This window comes from Clinocottus analis, unplaced genomic scaffold (assembly GCF_023055335.1).
Source record: "Clinocottus analis isolate CAN_PGR_092001 unplaced genomic scaffold, fCliAna1.0.p SCAF_35, whole genome shotgun sequence".
NCBI classification, from domain to species: Eukaryota; Metazoa; Chordata; class Actinopteri; order Perciformes; family Cottidae; genus Clinocottus; species Clinocottus analis.
The window spans coordinates 801,471-823,401 of NW_027176098.1; the positions used below are offsets into that span (position 1 = coordinate 801,471).

The window sequence follows — 21,931 nt, forward strand, 5'->3', positions numbered from 1 at the left end:
CCCGGTCCGTGACATGCACTATTTTTCATTTTCAACAGACCTTGAATACAAGATTGAAATACCAAACTTATTCTTCATGTTTCCTTTGATACGCGTGCAGAAACAATAATAAAGATAGAATATTAATGTAATAGTAGAAACACTCAGTCAAGTCATATTTTAAGATGCTCATAAAACAGCAAATACATAAAAGACTGTGTTGCATTGTTAGACACTAAAAACACAAAAGAGTTTGTTAAATATATAAATCTGACACAGAACAACAATCATATTAGATATTACACTTTTTAATATTTTCACAATATCCTGACATTTTAATAACAGTAACTCATCAGGCAACAGCTCGTAAACACTGTGATAGAACAGTATTCATAAATCTACAGAGCAATCTGAACAACAGGTTCAAAGTAAGTAAAAACCTTTATTTGGGGCGGAGCCTGGACGCTGGGGGCGGGGCTTATACCGTGTCATGAGGGGCGGAGCTCTGCAGGATCTCCTGCAGCCGCTGCAGCTTCCGCTCCGTCTCCGTCGCCTCCTCCTCCTCCTGCAGACGTTCACATACGGAACGTAAATATTATATTTAATGTTTAAATATTACATTTAATATTAACATATATTGTATTTAATAATTACAGTGTTGGAAGTTCATGAAGCGAGCTGACGAAAAGAGAGAGGGAGAAAGAGAGAGAGAGAAAGTGAGAGTGTGTGTGTGTGTGTGTGTGTGTGTGTGTGTGTGTGTGTGTGCCTCACCTTCAGGATGTGTGTGAGCAGCAGGACTCCCTCTCGCTGGACGCCGTCCCTCGCTCTCCTGCTCCGGTGCTCCCTCTGGATCTCGGCCCTCAGCCTCGCGGCCTCGGCTGCTTCCTGACGGCTCTCATCGCACGCCGTGGCCACGAGCCGCCTGAAACACACCGGACGCCATGACGCCCACGTGCACACCGTGACGCCCACGTGCACACCGTGACACCAGGAGAATTCTTAAAAATGTCACAATGAAAGTGAATCTCTCACCGGAGAGCGGCGGTCTCGTCCTGTACGCTCTTGAGGGAGGAGCTACGGATCTCAAGCTCCGCCTTCATTTCCTGGCACTCCATCTTTGTCTTCTTCACGGCCTGAAGAAGGGAATAAGTCGACGCTGCATTCTCTCTCCTGACCACCAGGGGGCGACTCCTCTGGTTGTATAGAAGTCTATGCTTCGTGTGTTAAAGCTGCATTCTCTCTCCTGGCCACCAGGGGGCGACTCCTCTGGTTGTATAGAAGTCAGTAGTGTCCCTGAGCACCCGCCCATAGAGTCTACAGGTTCTCTCTTACCTCCTGGCAGGTGAGCCCCTCCCTGGCGAGCCTCTTCATGTCGGCATTAACCTCGTCCTTCTGGAGGCGGAGGACCCCGTTCTGGACCCGCAGGGCCTCCACCTCGCCCGGCAGCGTCGCGTTCTTCTTCTGCAGGAAGTTGAGGCGCTCCAGGCACTCGGCATCCTCGGCCCGGTCCTTGCCGATAATATGCGCAACGCGCCTCTCAATCTTCCTCTTCCTCGCCGCAAGCTGGCTGTGAGTTGGATCAAACAGAGAGGGAGAGGGAGAAGAAGAAAAGGAAGAAGAAGAAGAAGAAGAAGAAGAAGAAGAAGAAGAAGAAGAAGAAGAAGAAGAAGAAGAAGAAGCAGCTTAGCGCCAGTTGTTTCCCCGTGGATTGAACAGCAACTCCTGAACTCTTTACTTCTCCCTCTCAGACTGGGCAGCGTTCTGCAGGTCGTCGATGGAAACTTCCAGCTCTTTGATGCTCTGGACTAGACGACTCATCCGAGTCTCCATGTCCAACTTCTCCTGGATCTTTTCGGCCCTCAGCACCTTCTGCTGCTGCTGCTCCAGAAGCGCCGCCTCTGAGAGGAAGACAGCAGTCAACCAGGATCACCTCCCACCACACCGTCCCAGTGTCAGGCCTCACAGAGCCTGATCCAGCAAGCAGTGACCAAAACACCCAAACCTCTGGTTGTATAGAAGTCTATGCTTTATGTGTAAAAGCTGCATTCTGTCTCCTGACCACCAGGGGGCGACTCCTCTGGTTGTATAGAAGCCTATTGATTCCCTTGTGAGTTGCACAGTGTGTGTCGTAGTGAGTCAGACATGTGGTGCTGATGAGCTGCTGACTGAAGCGGCTGCCAAAGGGCGTGAAGAGGAACCTCCATGTCTCACCCAGCGCCTGGCCCTCCGCCAGCAGGTCGTCCTGCCGCTGCTGCAGCTCCTGCATGCTCTGGCCGTGCTGCCGCCGCAGACCCCGCAGCCGCAGGCCGTGCTCCTTCCGCTCGGCCCGCAGCTGCTCGGCCTGCCTCCTGTCCCTGCCGGCGAGGAGGCGCTTCAGGTGCTCGATGGACTCGTGCTTGTGCTTCTCCAGCGCGTCGCGCTGAGCGCTCAGCTCCACATTGCGAGCCTCCAACCCATCACAGCGCTGCTGACAGCTGGAGGACGAGGATATATATATATATATATATATATATATGATTTGCAAAATTTAAATGTAATAATTTAAATTGAACATGTGAACAACACTTTAACCAGAGCAACATATAATGAAGCACAAAGTGAGCTACACAACATATAATGAAGCACAAAGTGAGCTACACAACATATAATGAAGCACAAAGTGAGCTACACAACATATAATGAGCTCAGTGTCTCACCTGTCCAGCTGCTCCTCCAGGTATCTGATCTGCGTTAAGCAGATCGACCTCTCGCTGACATCCGCGCTGCTTGAAGCCGCCATGTTGCTCTGCTCGTTGTCCTGGAAACGGCTAGCTTTAACGAGCATTTCAGCGCGAGACACTACAACCTGTTGCTAGGGAACGATGCGTTCAGTCCCGCTCGGAGAGTTCTACACTGTTCCATTAATCTGACCAATAGAGAGTTCAGTCATATAATACACTATAATGTGAATAAATATATTATATTATAATGAAATATAATGTGAATATATTATGATACAATACAATGTGAATATAAATATATAAATAATACAATGTGAATATAAATAGAATATATTTTGAAATAGGGTGTGCATGGCGGGAGTTCCGCCAGCAGAGGGCGCCTCAGACCAGCAGGCTGGTGATGGATGTTTCCTCCTCCTCTCTCCACATGTTCCATGTTTATTGTTAATAAACATTCCATATTGTTATGTGGTTTAAATGCTCATACATCGTATTCATGTTTTACAACTCGTTCCCTCTTTATCAATCATAGCATGATGGGGATTTGGTTTCTGTTGTGTTGCTGCCAGCACACAGGATGTGCACATGTAACCTCTGTGAGTCTGTTTAAAAAAGGCGGAAGTTACTGAATTGTCCTGCATGTTGTATTTGTGACCTTAAGGACCTTGTGTCCTTAAGATGGACTGGTTACTGCGTTAATAAATCATTATAATAAATATTTAATAAATATTCAATAATATAAGTGTAAGGCGGGCTCGCGACGCACACACACGGTAGTATTTCACGCATGCACGCAGAGCTCGCGACCGGAAGTCAGTCGGCTTTCCGGTTCCTGTCTAGCTCTCTGCACAACTACATCACACATCAGGTAAGCATGAACCGTTTTAAACAAAACATGCTAAAAAACAAAAAAAAACCGTGTATTTGCGAAGATGTTCGGGTCTGAGAACAAGAGCCGCCAGCTGCGACCCGAGCGCGTGCGTGCGTGTCCACGAGACGACACCACGAGACCCGCGCGACGTTTCTCTGCTAACGTTAGCATCCGGGTGGCTAAGCTACCCGGGTAGCATCGAGCTTGCTAGCTTGAGGCATGTAGCTGCACGCGCACAGTCGTATTAACAGCCGTTTTACGAGCGCGTGTCTTCGCGAGCAGATGACGTCAGATGAGTGTGTTGTAGGTTGACGTCATATGTAGAACAAACATTTTTTTTAAACGCTAAAACGCCGAAAACGGAAATCCCCAAACAGTCGGCGCGCGCAATCCAATTGACGTTAAATGCATGGCGCGTGCATGACAGGACCTCGCGGGCTTAGTGAACAGTTTTAGGTTCCTTTACGGTTTAATTTTCTGCCTGATTTAATCAGTAAATTATGTATCTATTAATATATTAATGAAGTAAAACAACATTTATTTGAATGCATTTATTGTAAAAACAGTCACTGTATAGAGAGCCCTCTTTTCCATCATGGCTGTATAGAGAGCCCTCTTTTCCATCATGGCTGTATAGAGAGCCCTCCTTTCCATCATGGCTGTATAGAGAGCCCTAATAGTGCATGTGGAAAGATAACTTTCCCGTCTGCACACAAGCTTGTATTAATACCGGCATATTCTGTATTAAACTAGACTAAAGAAGGCCATTACCGCTTAAGGATGTAACTGTAACTACTCTGTAACTACTAAACTGACCTGATGTCCGCTTCCTGTTCCAGCAGAATGCCAAAATCAAAGGAAGTGCTGTCTTCCACGACCGGAAGTGACTCCGACAGTGAAGTAGAGACCAAGGTTTGTGCCTCAAAACCTTTTGATCCGCTTTGAATGCGTCTTCGCTTGGGCATGTTTGGTGTTCACAAAGAACTGGGGTTCATCACCCAAAAAATAAATGTTGAGAACTGAGGAACGTTGCCTACGTTTACGACGCCACGGCGAGGACGGAGTGTGGGGCAAGAATTTAGAAAAAGTATTTTACTTCTTCTTTTTTTTCAGGCAAAGAGAAAGAAGTCAAGCGTTCCAGAGAAACCGGCCAAGAAACCAAAGAGTGGCGAGAGTTCCAAGCCAGGAGGCTCCTCCAAGGGCAACGGCAATGGAGACGACAACATGTTCCAGGTGGGTTTGTGGAGGTATCAGAGGTAGTACAGGTATTGTTTGTTAATGGTACTGTAAAGACATTTTAAATGTATGTCCCTCCCCATCCCCCAAATCCTGTGTAGGAAATGTCCAGTTGACGGTTGTTTTGCTTCTCACAGATTGGGAAGATGAGGTACGTCAGCGTGAGGGACTTCAAGGGGAAAACCCTGGTGGACATCAGAGAGTACTGGATGAACCAAGACGGGGAGATGAAGCCGGGAAAGAAAGGTACTGCCGTCTCTTAACGCCTCCGTGTGTTGTTGTGACGCGTTTCCAGTGATCTGCAGGCACGGTGCATACGTCATGGAAAACCTGGAGAAGTTATGGAGTTTTCAAATGGTTATTTCCAGGCAAGGAAAAGTCCTTGAAAACAATCCCCAAGTGTAGTAAAAGTCCTGTAAATGAGTTTTGGGGGAAAAAAGTCATAGAAATTTGGTTTAAAAAAAAAAGTCATGGAAATTAAAAAAATTAAAAAATAGCATCAAAATTTAGAAAAAGTCATGGAAACTTTGGTATAAAAAAAATCATGGAAATTTGGTTAAAAAAGTCATGGAAATGTAGTCAAAAGTTATGGAAATTTGGTCAAAAGTTATGGAAATCCATAGGTCAGATTGTGGTGAGACGATGATTTTAGTGTTTTTGGGTTGTTTAGGGCAGAGGTTGTAGATTTAGTTTGAAATGTATTTCAAATGAGTCTCCACTAAAACAGACGTGTTAAACCGACATGACCTCGTCTGACGGCGGCTGCCTTGTTGAACCCGGTTGCCTCTCTCGTTCGTAGGCATCTCCCTGAACCCTGAGCAATGGACCCAGCTGAAGGACCAGATTTCAGAAATCGACGACGCCATAAAGAGATTATAAACGTTCCCTCCGCTGTTGACTGATTGTGAAATTAGAAAACAGGTTTTGTAAAACGCCTTGGGTGGTTTTTCTTAAGAACTTTGTTTTAGTTTGTGGTTGTATAGATCCAGTGTTGTCCTCTGGTGTCCTGTGTGAAGCTGTGGGTGGAGCTGTGGGTGGAGCTGTGGGTGGAGCTGCGGGTGGAGCTGTGGGTGGAGCTGTGGGTGGGTAGATGGTGGTGTTTTGGTATTGAACGGGGAAGAAACAAAAGGAAAAGCAGACGCGGCACTAGTTTAATAATGTTGTTTGTGTGTAAATTTGTGTTCCCGGCTTAAACACCATGTACATTTGTTTTGACCTTTTGTAATACGTAGCGCTTCCTTTCTGAAAGCCGAGTCCACTCCGTCGTGTCGTTAGTCCTGGTGAACTTTTCAAAATAAATGATGTGAAATGAAACGTCGTCTCTTGTCGTGATTGAAGGCGCTGCAGTGGACTCTGTGAAGCCGCAGGGGGCAGCAGAGAGTGAGTTTCATTTAGTTTACTGGACAGCAGCCTGCCGGCTGTCTGGGCTCCTGTAAGGATCTGTGTATTTCCTGGTGTCTTCTATAGTGGACAAACTTAAGGCATTTTTAAAATGGTTATTTCCATGCCTTGAAGAACAAAAGTTGTGTAAAACATATCAACATATCAGCAGCATACATACAGGCATCTATATAAATGTTTATTCTTTTAATCAAACTATTGTCTCTCATTCATTTGAGTCATTTAAGGTTTACTGTATGCTTTGAATCCTCATTGTTAGTTTAAATACTACATTTTATCACTTTGTACTGTTCACACACACATTTCACACCATGTTTGCTCATGGACATTTAGTTAAAGTCATGAAAATCCACTGGTCACAATGTGTGTGAGCCCTATTATGTGTGTGTACTATGTGTGTACTTTGTGGTACTTCCAGTGCATAGATGGAGCGATGTCATCCGCTCTGGCGGGTCGTTCCCGTCCTAAATGGAGTCCACGTGCAACATCCCCGTTGCTGCGTTGCGTTGTCGTCTCACACGACTCTTTTCTCTCCTCACGCTGACCTCGCCGTGGGATCGGCAGGCCGGAGCGTTTTCCCTGAACCTGGACCGCCGGCGTGTTTCCCGGCTGTCGGTAAAGTTCACGTCGTCTCGACGCCGTGAAGAGAGAAGGGTGTGTGTGTGTGTGTGTGTGTGTGTGTGTGTGTGTGTGTGTGTGTGTGTGTGTGCGCGGGGGTCGCTGTTTGAACAGAATGGAGTGTTTACTGCTGTCCCGTCAGGTATGAGCACAGGGGGAGTGGAGCCCCTGTTGACATTTCCCAGGCACTTTCTACTGTGTGGCCGCCGGAACAAAGCCGGGCTTTTGGAAAACACGCCGCTCAAACATTTCACCCCCTTGTTGACTCACGCATGCCTGCACGTCTCACTCTTTGCACTCTTTCGGGCTCTGACTTCTGAGATCGGGGATTGTCCCGGCATGATGGACGTTTATTCTTCTTGCACATGTCACTCAGATGCATGTGTTGTTTTGTGGGAGTGACACAGTGAAACCACCAGAGGCCTTCCTGTTCTCTCGCCGCTCTTTCATTTTGAGAGCCTTGTTAGTCAGGAGATTAGAAAGATAGATATTCCCCCCCCTCACCCATCCCAAGAAATTGTGATTTCAACCATCAGTTGTGGTTTTTTGTCCGTAATCATCCGGCACAGATGTTGAGACAACAGAGGGCGGCATAAACCAGCTGATGGTGCGTTCATGCTGTGTGCGGACACGCAGCGGCCTCGGCCCTGTTTGTACATTCCTTCATTACATAATATTGTTGTTGGAAGAGACTGTGAACAATTATTTCTTTATCATAGTCGGTCACGTGCGCCTTCCAACAGAGGACGAGGAGATCGAGCTGCAGCACACCGCTGGCAGCGTGCACACACTAGCGGTGCACACACTGGCGGTGCACACACTAGCGGTGCACACACTAGCGGTGCACACACTGGCGGTGCACACACTGGCGGTGCACACACTAGCGGTGCGCACACTGGCGGTGCGCACACTGGCGGTGCACACACTAGCGGTGCACACACTAGCGGTGCACACCAGTGGCAGACTCCGGCTGAAAGGGTCCTGGTTGCATGATGTCGGGCAGCAGCACACAGATCGTTTTCATTTTTAATAGCCTTTATGGTTTCATTTCTTCATAATTTTATGGCCACCTAACTTTTATAGAACACTGGACGGGCCCCATGGAGGGCACTTCATCACGGTTTCTCCACTCAAAGGGAACATTTAAGCAGCACATTATCACGTTTTCTCTACTCAAATGGAACATTTAAAGAACACATTATCATGTTTTCTCCACTCAAAGGGAACATTTAAAGAGCACTTCATGTTTTCTCCACTCAAAGGGAACATTTAAAGAACACATTATCATGTTTTCTCCACTGTAATGGTAACCTAGAGGGCACTTTATCATGTTTTCTCCACTCAAAGGGAACATTTAAAGAGCACGTTATCATGTTTTCTCCACTGTAATTTCCTCCCCTAAAAGGAACTTCATGTTTTCTCCGCTACAAAAAGAAACACTCGAGGGCTTCATCGTGTTTTATCTCCCGTAGAGATGCACGAGCTGCTGTTAGCTTGAACACGGAGGCGGTGGCCGCCGCTACCTGTCAATCATCACCGTGGTGAAGAACCAGGTGGAGCTCAGTGAGGCTGCGTGTGACCATAGCAACCACTGGGGCTGCCGAGCATCTCGTCTGTTTCAACAGCAACGAGTCAGAGACTCATGAGCGTTGTGGCGTGAGATGCTGCTTCAAGTTCTACTTCAGTGCATCTTTGGAAAGCATCCTTACTGAAGCAATATACACATTAAATCATATGCAGAAGTAGTTTCACTGGTTTAGCAGCTGCTTCCCTGTTGCTTCACTCAGGGGTCTGGATGATGAGTAAAGTTGATATCATTTAATGTCAACTCATCTTCTTTGTTTGCGCTTGTTGATGTCGTTCTAAATGTCTTCTCTCCTGATGCGTCTTCTATCTGCAGCAGACGTTCCTCCATCATCCCATTCGTTTCCTCTTTCTTACATAAATACAGGAAATGGCCGAAGACGTCTTTACAAACAGCTCTTTATTTATTTATTTATTCATGGTTGTGTTTTCTTCTGACACTCATCTTTTCACTTACGTAACGCTGAACCCATGACATGAAGCGCATGTGCTCCTTTCCTGGATGGGTTTCATGAACATGGAGCTCGACTCTGGGTTGCTCTGTATTATAGAAGATCTTTGATATCAGTGGGTTGCCTTACTGTGTTTCCATGTTAGTCAGCCATGTTTTTTGTTTTTGGCTTCACCACACAGAGTTAAAAACAACACAAAACAAGGATGATGATGACACGATTGTATACATATACACACGTTAGGGTTTCCTCTGGTGATGGTGAACGACTTCCAGAACACAGAAGAGCTTGATCCTCTACAACAGGTCCTCCTGGCAGCTGCCGTGTGTGTGTGTGTGTGTGTGTGTGTGTGTGTGTGTGTGTGTGTGTGTGTGTGTGTGTCTGTGCGTCGTGGGGGATGGAGGCCTCACATTCCTCGTCCCCTCTCTGACATCTCCCTCCTCATCCCCGTGGTGACTTGGCTGCTCCTTCACTGCTCGGCCAGAGGAGGAAACACACATTCATCTCACGTGTCGACACCGCAGGAAGTAAGAGGATGAGAGACCTGCACAGACACACAACTGTACAATGCATTGTGCGTCTGAACACATTTATGTAAAGAAAGTGAGAGAAAGTCTCAGGTCCAAGATGAGCAACGTCCTGTCCTGCAACTTGTTGTGTAGAGGTGTTGAGTTGTGGTGTGGTGTTGTGTAAAGGTGTTGTGTAATTGCTTATTTTTGTCACTCTACCCCCTATTTTCTCTCTTCACTCATGACATGTCCATAAAATCGTAGGATCTATTGTGTTTGTGTTACTCTTGCGTCGTGGAGTCCAACACGATGTTCACATGTTCAACTCCACAAGAAGGACACACACACGTCAGCGTCTCTGTTGAGTCAACTCTTTTGGGGATTCGACCTGTTTTCGCCTCAGAAGCCGATGATCAGCAGATGGTTTTGTAGATAATCTGCTGCCCTTCACCCTGATGACCTCTGACCTGTCTATGACGCAATACTACTGGCAATGCTGCTATATATATATATATATATATATATATATATATATATATATATATATATATATATATATATATATATATATATATATCTCATACAACAGGCGACAGAATCCTCTGACAAATCCCAGAGTAATGAGTAAAACATCTCATGTCAATCACAGTGTACAATCTGCTTTGGCCCGAAAGTATATGAAATTGTCTAAAAGAACATCCAGTCCTCCAGGCAACAAATCAATCCCCCGGACTAAACACGTCGACTGGAGAAAAAGCTAATCTGTATGCTGTGGCATGAAGAACGCATTCCTTCGGCCAAAACCCTCCCAGACAGCCTCCTCCGCCCGGCGGCCGGCGCTTATCGCCAGGCAGCACATTGACGTTGGCTTCGTCTCCAAAGTGCTCGTTTGCAGTCGGCGCTGAAGGATTTCCAACCTTTCGGTGCCCGACGTTGGAGTTATTTTCCTAGAATATCTTGTATCTCCAGATTGTTGCAGCGGCGCGCTCTCCCTCGCGGCGGTAGAGCGCGGTCGTCCCGTAATGGAAAGATTGGCGGTTTCGAAAACCTCAACTTCTCCAGTTCGGCGTGTCCAAGTGTCCTTGGGCAAGATGCTGGATGCCAGATTCCTCCTTAAGGCCGTTCCGTTGGCGTGTGTGTGTGCGTGTGTGTGTGCGTGTGTGTGTGTGTGTGAGAGAGGAATGCAGCGTAAAACGCTGGTTGGTTGGACGACTGAAAAGGTGCGATAGAAATGTGAGTCAATTTAGCGTTTACCAGGACAGGAAGCGGGAGTCTCCGGGGTCTTGTGGGATTTATCCGCTGCCCACCTGTGGGCCCAGCATGCTCTGGCTGCATGGGGCGCCGGGATAGTGAATGACAAGCTATGAAAAGGCAATTTGACAAAGGAATGTGTAATCTAATGAAGGTGCAACGGCGTGCCAAGGTGCAAAAAAAAAAAAAAAAAAAGTGTTTGAAAGCCTGGAGGTTTTGGCGAGTGTCTGTATATGTGAATGAACCCGAGACAGCTGGACTCTGGTCTGTGTTTCATGAATCCACCCAGAGGAATCCCCCCCTGTGGTTTAAAAGCCATACGTTTGATACACTGCATGCCTTTGGCTTTGGGTTCTGCAACTGCGGCTTCAACTCCGACCCAACGACGTCACAGAGAGGCAGATTGAAGTGTTTTATCAATGAAAACAGCACCTGAGGAAGCGTCCTGTCAAGGAAAGGAAGAGGAAGAGAGGACGGGACAAGAGGAAGCGCTGCGTTGCGTTCGCGGACCTTCGGCGATGAGAGCGCAGGTGACAGCGTGAGGAACGCATCCACGCAGCAAAGACACTAAACACGAGCAGAGCCGTTGTAGCATCAGGTAGGAATGCGTGTCTCCAGGCGCAGTTTGGACTGTTAACGAGGAACCCTGTTGATTTACTGCAGCTGCTGCAGTTTACGTGCAGCGGCTGCAATCGCCCTCACGAGGAGGGAGGCGGGCAAACTAAAGGCCGGTCAAACTTTTTTTTTCTTCGCGAGCAGCTAATTGACATTCCTGTTGTCAAAGTAACAACCGCTTAGCTCGTGTAAGCATAATACACAGTTTCCTTGGCAACTGGTGGTGTGGAGGCAGATGCTGGACGGCGGTCACGTGACGGCGCTCTTCAAGCTATTTATACACTGCGCCGGTGCGATGGGTGGATGTGTACGGACGGATGCTGAGACCACAGCGCTTCCAAACGCATGAACAGATCCTATGAAGAGTATAAAGGTCAAGAGGAGACGCTCAGACCTGATCCCAGACGCAGGTGATCAATATTAAAGATGTGTGATGTTGTTGCGTAAGAGTGTCACATTGAACCTGCGTCGTCTCTCTGGTGTGATTTCACGTGTTTGCTGACATCTGCTCCTTGATTGCTTGTCATCGTGACTCATTTCTACTCATCTCATCCGGACGTTGGTTTTAAACGGGTGCAGTGGCCGTCCAGCGACCGGAAGGTTCACGGTTCGATTCCCAGTCGGGGATGTGGAAGTGTCCTCAAGCAAGACCCTGAACAACCCAGTTACTTCCCGCGCTGCTTGATTACTGAGGAAGGGTCGAATGCAGAGAATCATTAACCCAAAGGGATTTGATGAAGACCTGCAACCCTTTAGATGTTCCTCTGTCAGCTGCCTGAGTCCTGTGAGTGTTTCCACATCGTCTGTCTCCAGTGCACGAGGCCGTCCGGCTGCAGACTGCAGCTTCCAGGTCTGCTATGAAGGAAGATTTGTGTCTTTTTTACCCAAGCAAATTTCTTGTTTGTAATCTCCAAATCTTTGCTCTTAATTAAAAAATTGCTCTAAAAAAACGCTCCAAAAAAAATTATTTAAAAAAAAATGCTCTCAAAAAAAAGAAAATTTGCTCTAAAAAATAAAAAAAACGCTCTCGAAAAAAAAGTTCTCAAAACTAAAATTACCTCTCCAAAAAAATTGCTCTAAAAAAAACGCTCTAAAAAAATTGATTAAAAACAAAATGCTCTCAAAGAAAGAAAAGAAAAAAACGCTCTAAAAAAAATTTATTTAAAAAAAGAAATGCTCTCCAAAAAAGAAATTTGCTCTGAAAAAAAAACGCTCTAAAAAAATTGAATTAAAAAAAAAACGCCCAAAAAAAATCATTAAAAAAAAATGCTCTCAAAAAAAGAAATTTGCTTTAAAAAAAAAAAAAAAACGTTTTAAAAAAAAAAGTTCTCAAAACTAAAATTACCTCTCCAAAACAATTGCTCTAAAAAAAACGCTCTAAAAAAATTGATTAAAAAAAAAATGCTCTCAAAGAAAGAAAAGAAAAAAACGCTCTCGAAAAAAAAAGTTCTCAAAACTAAAATTGCCTCGCCAAAAAATTGCTCTAAAAAAACTGCACTCTCAAAAAAATAAAATAAATAAAAAATGCTCTCAAAACTGCTCTGTTGACATACAGCCCCACTTTCTGCCTGCATGTACCGTTAGCCCACAGCGGCTAACGGTACATGCACTTGATGCTATGTTAGCTAACGTTAGCTACGCATGTATGTAACGAAATCCTATGAGTTCTTTGTAAGATATGTTTGGAGTGCTAACATGTGAGTACGCCAACTTCACGTGTCAGAGGAAGAAGCTTCATGAGCTTTAAATGGTTCCTCTCTTGTGTGGACGTCTTCATTCCAGTCACCTAAAGACCTGCACCATGTTGTGGAGACCTGGAACTGCTCTGAGGGAAACTTGTCTAACCAGCTTTGAGAAGCTAAAGAACCAGAGACGCATTAGTAGAACCCCGTGTGTACGACACGCTAGGAAAGGGTTTTTTTGAGAGCGTTTAATTTTTTTTTATTGAGAGCAAAGATTTGGACATATTTTACTTGAAAACGATAAATTTGCTGGAATAAAAAAGACACATCTACCTCCACAGTCTTCCAGGTGCTCTTTGTCCTTTGCTAAACACAGTTTATGACCATGTGGGGCTGTAAATAGCAATTATGTTCATGAGCTATTTGTTTTAATGAATACATCTTGTTTCTCATTTAGTCACTTTGTCTATAAATGTCAGGAAATAGAATTCCTATCAAAAGTTCCCACAACCAGAAAAGGAGGATAGAAAATAAGAAAAGTATAATTCTACTTGCCCGCATGCCTTCTGGCGTTGTCTAATGTGACTTTCAAGATTATATTTCTATGGCACACTATACTATTTATGTCTGCTTGGATTTTTTAATACATCATCATTTTTAGTGGCCACGGGGCGACTCCTCTGGTTGTATAGAAGTCAATGCTTCATGTGTTAAAGCTGCATTCTCTCTCCTGACCACCAGGGGGCGACTCCTCTGGTTGTATAGAAGTCTATGCTTCATGTGTTAAAGCTGCATTCTCTCTCCTGACCACCAGGGGGCGACTCCTCTGGTTGTATAGAAGTCTATGCTTCATTTGTTAAAGCTGCATTCTCTCTCCTGACCACCAGGGGGCGACTCCCCTGGTTGTATAGAAGTCTATGCTTCATGTGTTAAAGCTGCATTCTCTCTCCTGACCACCAGGGGGCAACTCCTCTGGTTGTATAGAAGTCAGGACACTAATCTCTTTGCAATCATACTCAATGTATTTCTTTCTTTAAGGCCCATTAAAAGCACATGTCGGTTCCTTTCAGTTACTGTATCAGAAACATTCCTTTATAATCCAAGTATTTTATTAAACTTTTTTTAAATTATCATTTTGTGAACGAAAAATCATTTGTTAAGACTAAATAAACTCAAACATGCGTAAACACAAAACAAAAAACCCATGATATGCAGAAGAGAAGTACCCGGGACTAATGAGACAGGAAGTACAAAGTAAAGAAGGAAGGAAGCTGAGAGCGGATGCATTCCATCGCAGATTGTCAACTCGGCCGTGTGTAGTGTGAGAATTCAATCTGATAAAAGGTTCCTGACGTCATCCAAGTCAACAGATGGATAATGTCCAAATCAACATGGTGGACTTTGTGATAGGGTAATAGGGAAAAAGGCCCAAACGAGCTTTCTTTGTTGAGGCTAACGCTGAGTGGCTCCTCCTGCGATGCCGATACTGATCAAACCTCAGGCTTCACTCCAAACAGTCCCGCCTGGATGCCACTGTTTCACAGCCTCACATGCAACGCCATAATGTCAACACAGTTTTATCTTCCCTGCGTGCACTCGGCAAACGAATGAGTCCGTTAGATTAACCACAAACCGCCCATGACTTCACTCAGATTAGCGTTAGCGCCGCGTTAGCCGGTCGTGCCGTACCTGAGGCCGCCTGCAGACCCGGTTCATCCAGCAAAGGTCACGTTACTGAAGGCCGGGGACCATAAAGAAAAGGCAACCGGTTATTAAGCTCTTTAAAGAAACTGAACTTGGAGTCTCCAACGGAAAATAACACAGCGATACTGTAATGTGGTCGTCTGCTGTTCAAACCGGCGGTTCAGCGTTTAAACCCAAACGGAGATTTCATCGTGGATGAGACGGACACTTACCTTTTCGTCTTCAGCCCTTTTTTGTGGCGAAAATTGCCAATGATTTGCATTTCTGTGCTAAACACTGATCAACTCCTCCACCACAAGGTCTAGTTTAATCATTTAAAAAGAGATTATGTACAGAAAACACTTGTGAGTCCATACATGTGTTACTGGTATGTTGGTTTAAGAAACTTCCAGGATGTATTTCTCATTTTAGTTATGCATATGAATCTTTTAAATAATAAAATTGCACTATATGTTATCAGTGTCTCTGCAAAGTCTGGCTGTGATTAAGTGAAGGTAAGTATTTTTAATAATTCATTTAGTGTAAAATATTCGAGCCATCGTGTCGGGTCCGCCAACACTGAAAATGACATCACTCCTTTCCTGGTCTTTGAACGCACCTCGCTCCAGACTTCACGTGAAACACATTTATTTTGGACTTTTGGAAAACAATCAATCAGAGGCCCAAAGAGGTCAAATACTTTAAATATTTCACCAAAAAAAAGCATCCAGGGAGAGAGAGGTCCTTCAGGTTCTTCTTTTATCTTCTCTGTTGAAGCGTTGCGTCGTCCAAAGACTGAAGATGTCTGCTGTAAAGATTGTAATCCCTCCATCATATACTTGATTATTTTCAATTTACCTATACATTGTTTTATTTAATTTAAATCCTTCTCATTGTGCCTTTAAGATTGTATTTTACTCGTTTTTTTACTTTTTGCAAAATGAACCAAAAGTGCTGAACTGGACTTGATCCTTTCCCAACGTGCAGAGCAGAGGATTCATGAACGCCGTCGATTGAAGACGATACCAACTACGTGGCCGTCTCCTTTATTTTGGGAATGGCATCAGACATGGTGCTGCTGCTTGTGATGCACGAGGCGACGACATAATCCCACCAAACGGCTTCTACAATGAACACAAACACGAGAGTAAACCTGAGTAAAGCTGAGTAAAGCTGAGTAAAGCTGAGTAAAGCTGAGAAAACCTGGGTAAACCTGGGTAAACCTGGGTAAACCTGGGTAAACCTGAGTAAACCTGAGTAAACCTGAGTAAACCTGGGTAAACCTGGGTAAACCTGGGTAAACCTGAGTAAACCTGAGTAAACCTGGGTAAACCTGGGTAAACCTGGGTAAACCTGAGTAAACCTGAGTAAACCTGAGTAAACCTGGGTAAACCTGGGTAAACCTGAGTAAACCTGGGTAAACCTGGGTAAACCTGAGTAAACCTGGGTAAACCTGAGTAAACCTGGGTAAACCTGAATAAACCTGAGTAAACCTGGGTAAACCTGGGTAAACCTGGGTAAACCTGAGTAAACCTGGGTAAACCTGGGTAAACCTGAGTAAACCTGGGTAAACCTGAGTAAACCTGAGTAAACCTGGGTAAACCTGAGTAAACCTGGGTAAACCTGGGTAAACCTGAGTAAACCTGGGTAAACCTGAGTAAACCTGAGTAAACCTGAGTAAACCTGGGTAAACCTGAGTAAACCTGGGTAAACCTGAGTAAACCTGGGTAAACCTGGGTAAACCTGGGTAAACCTGAGTAAACCTGGGTAAACCTGAGTAAACCTGAGTAAACCTGGGTAAACCTGGGTAAACCTGAGTAAACCTGGGTAAAGCTGAGTAAACCTGAGTAAACCTGGGTAAACCTGAGTAAACCTGGGTAAACCTGGGTAAACCTGGGTAAACCTGAGTAAACCTGAGTAAACCTGGGTAAAGCTGGGTAAACCTGAGTAAACCTGAGTAAACCTGGGTAAACCTGAATAAACCTGAGTAAACCTGGGTAAACCTGGGTAAACCTGAGTAAACCTGGGTAAACCTGGGTAAAGCTGAGTAAACCTGGGTAAAGCTGAGTAAACCTGAGTAAACCTGGGTAAACCTGAGTAAACCTGGGTAAACCTGAGTAAACCTGAGTAAACCTGAGTAAACCTGGGTAAACCTGAGTAAACCTGGGTAAACCTGAGTAAACCTGGGTAAACCTGAGTAAACCTGGGTAAACCTGGGTAAACCTGAGTAAACCTGAGTAAACCTGGGTAAAGCTGGGTAAACCTGAGTAAACCTGGGTAAACCTGAGTAAACCTGGGTAAACCTGGGTAAACCTGAGTAAACCTGGGTAAACCTGGGTAAACCTGGGTAAACCTGAGTAAACCTGGGTAAACCTGGGTAAACCTGGGTAAACCTGGGTAAACCTGAGTAAACCTGAGTAAACCTGGGTAAACCTGGGTAAACCTGAGTAAACCTGGGTAAACCTGGGTAAACCTGGGTAAAGCTGGGTAAACCTGAGTAAACCTGAGTAAACCTGAGTAAACCTGGGTAAACCTGGGTAAACCTGAGTAAACCTGGGTAAACCTGGGTAAACCTGGGTAAACCTGGGTAAACCTGAGTAAACCTGAGTAAACCTGGGTAAACCTGAGTAAACCTGAGTAAACCTGGGTAAACCTGGGTAAACCTGGGTAAACCTGAGTAAACCTGGGTAGAGCTGCCGTTGGCGGCGGCCCTGCAGGTGACCCCTGCTAGAGGCTGTAAGTGGTGCACATGTTTGGCAGATTCCGCTTCCTGCTTTTGTGAAGATTGCTCCAGTCGGACATTAAAGAGCCTTTCTCTCACTGCTCTCCCTCACTGGCACTTAACTCTGGAGTATTTCTCCACATGAAACCACCGTCACAGCTGTGGATTGTTAAAGAGGGGGATAAATAAACAAGTAAATTGTGGCATCCACTCACCGCTCTCAGGAAGCCTCCATTACCACGGATCCTGATAGACGCCTCGCTTCTGTTCCTGTCAGGTCACAGCTGTTGTGTAATATGTTGTTTTTGCTGTTTTCCCCTGCAAATGGAGAATGTCTCCAAAACACCGAAACTACGTTCAGGAACGCTCTTGAATGCACGCATGCTGCTGGGAGGAAAACGTGTTTACTCTCGACCGATTCCTCGTCAACGCAAACATGAACTTTGCAAGCTGGTCTCCGGGGTCGTGAGACTTCGGTTGGTGTCTGTGTGTCTCTGTTTGCAGAACATACAGACCTCTTGTTTTATGAGCGTGGAAGCGAGCCAAGCCATGGGAAGGCGTCTTGGGGGATAAGGACGAAGACGTCAGGAGGGCCCCTGTGATTGTGTGATGAAGAGGTTCCTCTCTGCTCGTCCGTGTCGGGATATGATACGATCGTCCTGATGGATGGTTTTACCAGCAGGTGTCGAGCACATTGTCCTGTCACGAGCATAATAACTTCGGCCCTTCTTTAAAGTAGTGCAAAAGAGCACAGAGCTGCAGACGCAGGTTCACGTTTGAAGAAACGTGTTCACTCGTAATCAGTGTTTCGCTGTTGCATTCAGACGTTGAAGGGTCTCTGTTTCATCTCACACACACACTCGGCATGTCTCCTGATAGCCGAGAGACTGAGGAATCTGTGTGTGTCTGTCTGAAAGATCGGGCAATTCCTTTGTTATCACACGGCCACGCCGAGGCCGTCCTGAAGACGCCGTGTCGGCCTCTGTGTACTGAGAACCACAAGTATTTCAAAAGGTGGTGCTCCGCTCATTCGGCAGTCTTGGACGTGTAATTTGTCTGTCACGTTGTACTTCTGACGGATAAACGCGTGTCCAGTTTATTTTTCAATCTACCGACCTCGTCGCGATACTTTGCCATCGAACGTTCCTGCAAACGGCCGGAGAGAGAAAAGGTGTGAAAGGTCAGAATGGTGTGTTTTTCTGATGCTTTCTAACGTCGGCTGTTTGGCATCCTCTCGCCAAAACAAGTCCTAGAAGTCCCAGAAGAGTGAGACGAGAAGAAGTCCCAGAAGAGCAGGAGCATGCTGCAGGATTCAGGTTGAGGTTCTGAAACATCAGATATGTATATCAGAAATACACGATATGTAATCCTCAAACTGTGTCTTTGTAATCGCTGACTCAATCGTTTGTTCTACTTTTGAAGACGAGTCCTTCAGGCCGAGCCAGAGACCAGCACTCTGAAGCAGTCTCACCACTCCAGTACTCTTCATTTTTTTGTGAATGAACGATGCGCATGGACGGCGTCATTAGACGCCTGAAGCGATAAAGGACAAATAAAATATACAGAAGTCCTGTAAACAAGGGAAGGTCATCTACCCCGGGGGATTCAGAGGGATGTTCTCCTCTATTTTTAGAGGCGCCTCCAGGAAGTCCCTGTCACCATCACAGATTGTTTATCTGTTTATCTGAGAGAAAAAAACAGATCAAACTCCAAAATAGGTTCTCAGCACTTAGTCAAACAAACAAATGTCTTATCATTGTGAGAAAGTGCGTCTTAGTCCAACAGTAGTGCAGTCTCTTTAGAGGACCGCAACTGGAACATGCAGCACACGCTCTGTAAGCGCTGCAGTGACTTTCCCTCTGTGAGGTTTGTCCACAGAGGTCGAGATGCGTCAGAAGAAGCCGCTAATCGGGCTCTTATCGCGCCAACACATGCGTGTTTTATTACGTCATGATCACAGATGATCCAAACGAGACTCTAAACATAAACAGTCTGCGTGCCGCCGCCGCCGCTCAGGGTCTTGTTTACAGCCTCTGTGGCATCAGATATCCTCCCTTCACCATAAAGCAACGAGCATTGACTTCATGTAGCGCAACGCAACACTGAAGGTGTTGAGGTTTTACAGGTGTGCGCCTCATGGACTCCATCTGTGGACCTGTTTTACAGAAGAGATGAAACTGCATGAGGCAGCTGGGAAAAGCTGTTTTTTGTAGGTACTGAGAGATAGCATAGCATTTTAAAATAAGGTTCAGGGTTCAGCGTTATGGTCATTTTGTAAATGAAATGAAATGCACAGAAAATGCATATACGTATTAATATGTACACACATGTACTGGCAGAACATATGTACAACATTCAGTGGTGTAGTGACAAATATATATGCAGCTACACGGAGTATACACACCTCTTTTTATGACGACCCATTTAACTGGATAATTTAACAGAAACTTCACACAGATGGAGCATTCGAGGGTATAATCTGTTAATATCTTCACTGATATCACTGAACCTTGATAGATGGGTACCAATTATGGCTTCTTAAGTTTCCTAAAAATAATACTTCACCCACAGATCAACACTTAGTCGCCCCATTATACCTTCAAGTGCTTAAAGACAACTTTTTTCTCGCTCATCAATCAATTCAGACGCAAGAAACAAAGAAAAATCTGTTGTTTTTTGCTGTTTAACGACGGCAACACTGAATCAGAACATCCGTTTACAAAACTCTGACACAACTTTACATTATGATCCGCACACGTCTCATTTAACCACTTTAATGTGAAGTACCCAATGTGGGCCCAGCACGCAGCCCTGGGGTGCTCCGGTGTTCAGCATTAGAGTTGAGGAGGCGCGGCTTCCAATCTGAACCGCCCGGCGACTGTTTGTGAGACCTCAACCACGATTGTGTTGAATACAAACAAATGCCAACGACACAAATAGATGTTCTACAATCAAACCACTTAAACTATAATAACATTTTTTAAAAAACAACGCAAATAGTGTGGGTGGAATTGAAGAGATGATTGAGAAATCTGGATGTGAAGAAACCAAAATCGGATGAAGTTTAATAAAAATCTCTATGAATTCAATATTAAGAGACATATTTTAAAATATTGATGTTACATAGCAATAATTTAAAAAACATTAAGGTCACCGTTAAAGTCATTAAACCCTAACGGATACCAACAACTACCATCGTTATATCATACAGAGCTTCACAAAACCAGCCAGTTAAACTGTTTTTAAAAGGTGAACACAATAAATCAGTTTACTCTCACAACATTTCCCCAAACACACAAACCATTTATCAAGTTCACGTCTTTATTTTGCGTTCATAAACACCACGTATTTAAATCCTGCATGAATAATGCAAACCCCAAAGAGCAGCTCAAACTAAACTAAAGGGTCACTAATAAAGAATTAGACGCTTTTTTTCATGCAGTCACTACTGTTTATGGAAAGCATCTCATTCACAACACAGAAACATAATCATCTATCACAACTATCACAATTAATTATGGTTTCAGTTTCACTTTCGGATCAGGAATACTTCACAAAGGGGTCATCATTTGGTAAATCATTAAACAATGGTTGTGTCAGTTATAAGCCATTATTAAAACACCTTTGTGTTTATCTTCCTTTAGCAGGAAGTGAACTCTTCTGAACACAGTTACCGTAAAAGTCTGGTTAGAAGCCGCTAATACCTTCGGTGGTTGTCTCCGTTAGCTCCCCGTTGTAGCCAGCTAGCGTGGTTGCTAGCTCCCTGCTAGCTCCCAGACAAGGTAATAGCGGCGTATAACCCTACTTTTACGGTATATTTAGCATATATATATATATATATATATATATATATATATATATATATATATATATATATATATATATATATATATATATATATATATAACACATAGAAGAGTTGTCATTTACACTTTAGAAAGTGTTGCTTTAATTCTTTGCGGGGACGGTTAGCCGTGTCATGACCACAACCCGAGTTGTTCTTACTGCTGGTTCATTACTGCTCTTTAAAGCATTAATGAAATATTCATTAAGCATTAATACAGAATACTTTATCAAGCAGGCCTAATCAGAGCGTAGTCACACACTTACTTATGCAGTGAGAAATTTGAATTCATGAAATAGACAAATAATAATTTCTAAAAAGGGCATTCTGTAAATGCGCCAATCCAAAAGTGCAGCTGTACTCTGAGATATTTGTGACCCAGTGTTTCTCAATTTAAGAGCAATGTGCACAGTTAGGAATGAGGGATTTGATTTGGACGGAGGCTGCTGGATCTCAGCAAAGGTTATGGTGAAAGGAAAACCTGAACATCAGTAGCTTAATATCAGTAGCTTATAGTCTATATAGCTTTTTAGTCGGTTAGCTCCAGCTGTATCATTTCTTTGAAGTTTTGCTCGGCCACAATTGTTTAGCAACCTCTAACATGAAGCCTTCATTTGTCCTGAGACGCTGAACTCGACCTCACCCGCCTCACTGGCGTTCGCAATTGTAGCGCTCGACACACCGTCTGTTCTGAATCGATTGCAGTCGTGCAAGTCAACCTTCTGAATATATCTTTTTTTAAATTAAACTAATTCTATTAGAAA

The 21,931-nt window shown here is 44.6% G+C and overlaps 2 protein-coding genes across 3 annotated transcripts; one reads left to right on the forward strand and one right to left on the reverse strand.

Moving 5' to 3' along the window:
- Positions 1–401: 401 nt before the first annotated feature.
- On the reverse strand, positions 402–2,776 carry LOC137799503 (cilia- and flagella-associated protein 157-like). Its single transcript, XM_068596297.1, has 7 exons — positions 2,676–2,776; positions 2,191–2,453; positions 1,715–1,877; positions 1,312–1,546; positions 1,012–1,112; positions 751–901; positions 402–544 (listed from the first exon to the last, which is right to left on the reverse strand). Exons 1-7 carry the CDS (start codon positions 2,756–2,758, stop codon positions 458–460), a joined length of 1,083 nt encoding a protein of 360 aa, XP_068452398.1. The 5' UTR covers positions 2,759–2,776; the 3' UTR covers positions 402–457.
- Positions 2,777–3,483: 707 nt separating this feature from the next.
- LOC137799504 (activated RNA polymerase II transcriptional coactivator p15-like) lies at positions 3,484–6,120 on the forward strand. 2 transcript variants are annotated; one of them, XM_068596298.1, is made up of 5 exons: positions 3,484–3,567; positions 4,413–4,482; positions 4,684–4,803; positions 4,944–5,052; positions 5,606–6,120. In XM_068596298.1, the coding sequence occupies exons 2-5, from the start codon at positions 4,414–4,416 to the stop codon at positions 5,683–5,685; spliced, it is 378 nt and encodes a 125-aa protein (XP_068452399.1). In that variant the 5' UTR covers positions 3,484–3,567; position 4,413; the 3' UTR covers positions 5,686–6,120. The 2 variants fall into 2 exon arrangements, with proteins under 2 accessions (XP_068452399.1, XP_068452400.1); XM_068596299.1 differs by having other exon boundaries at positions 3,517–3,567; positions 4,410–4,482.
- The last annotated feature ends 15,811 nt before the right edge of the window (positions 6,121–21,931 follow it).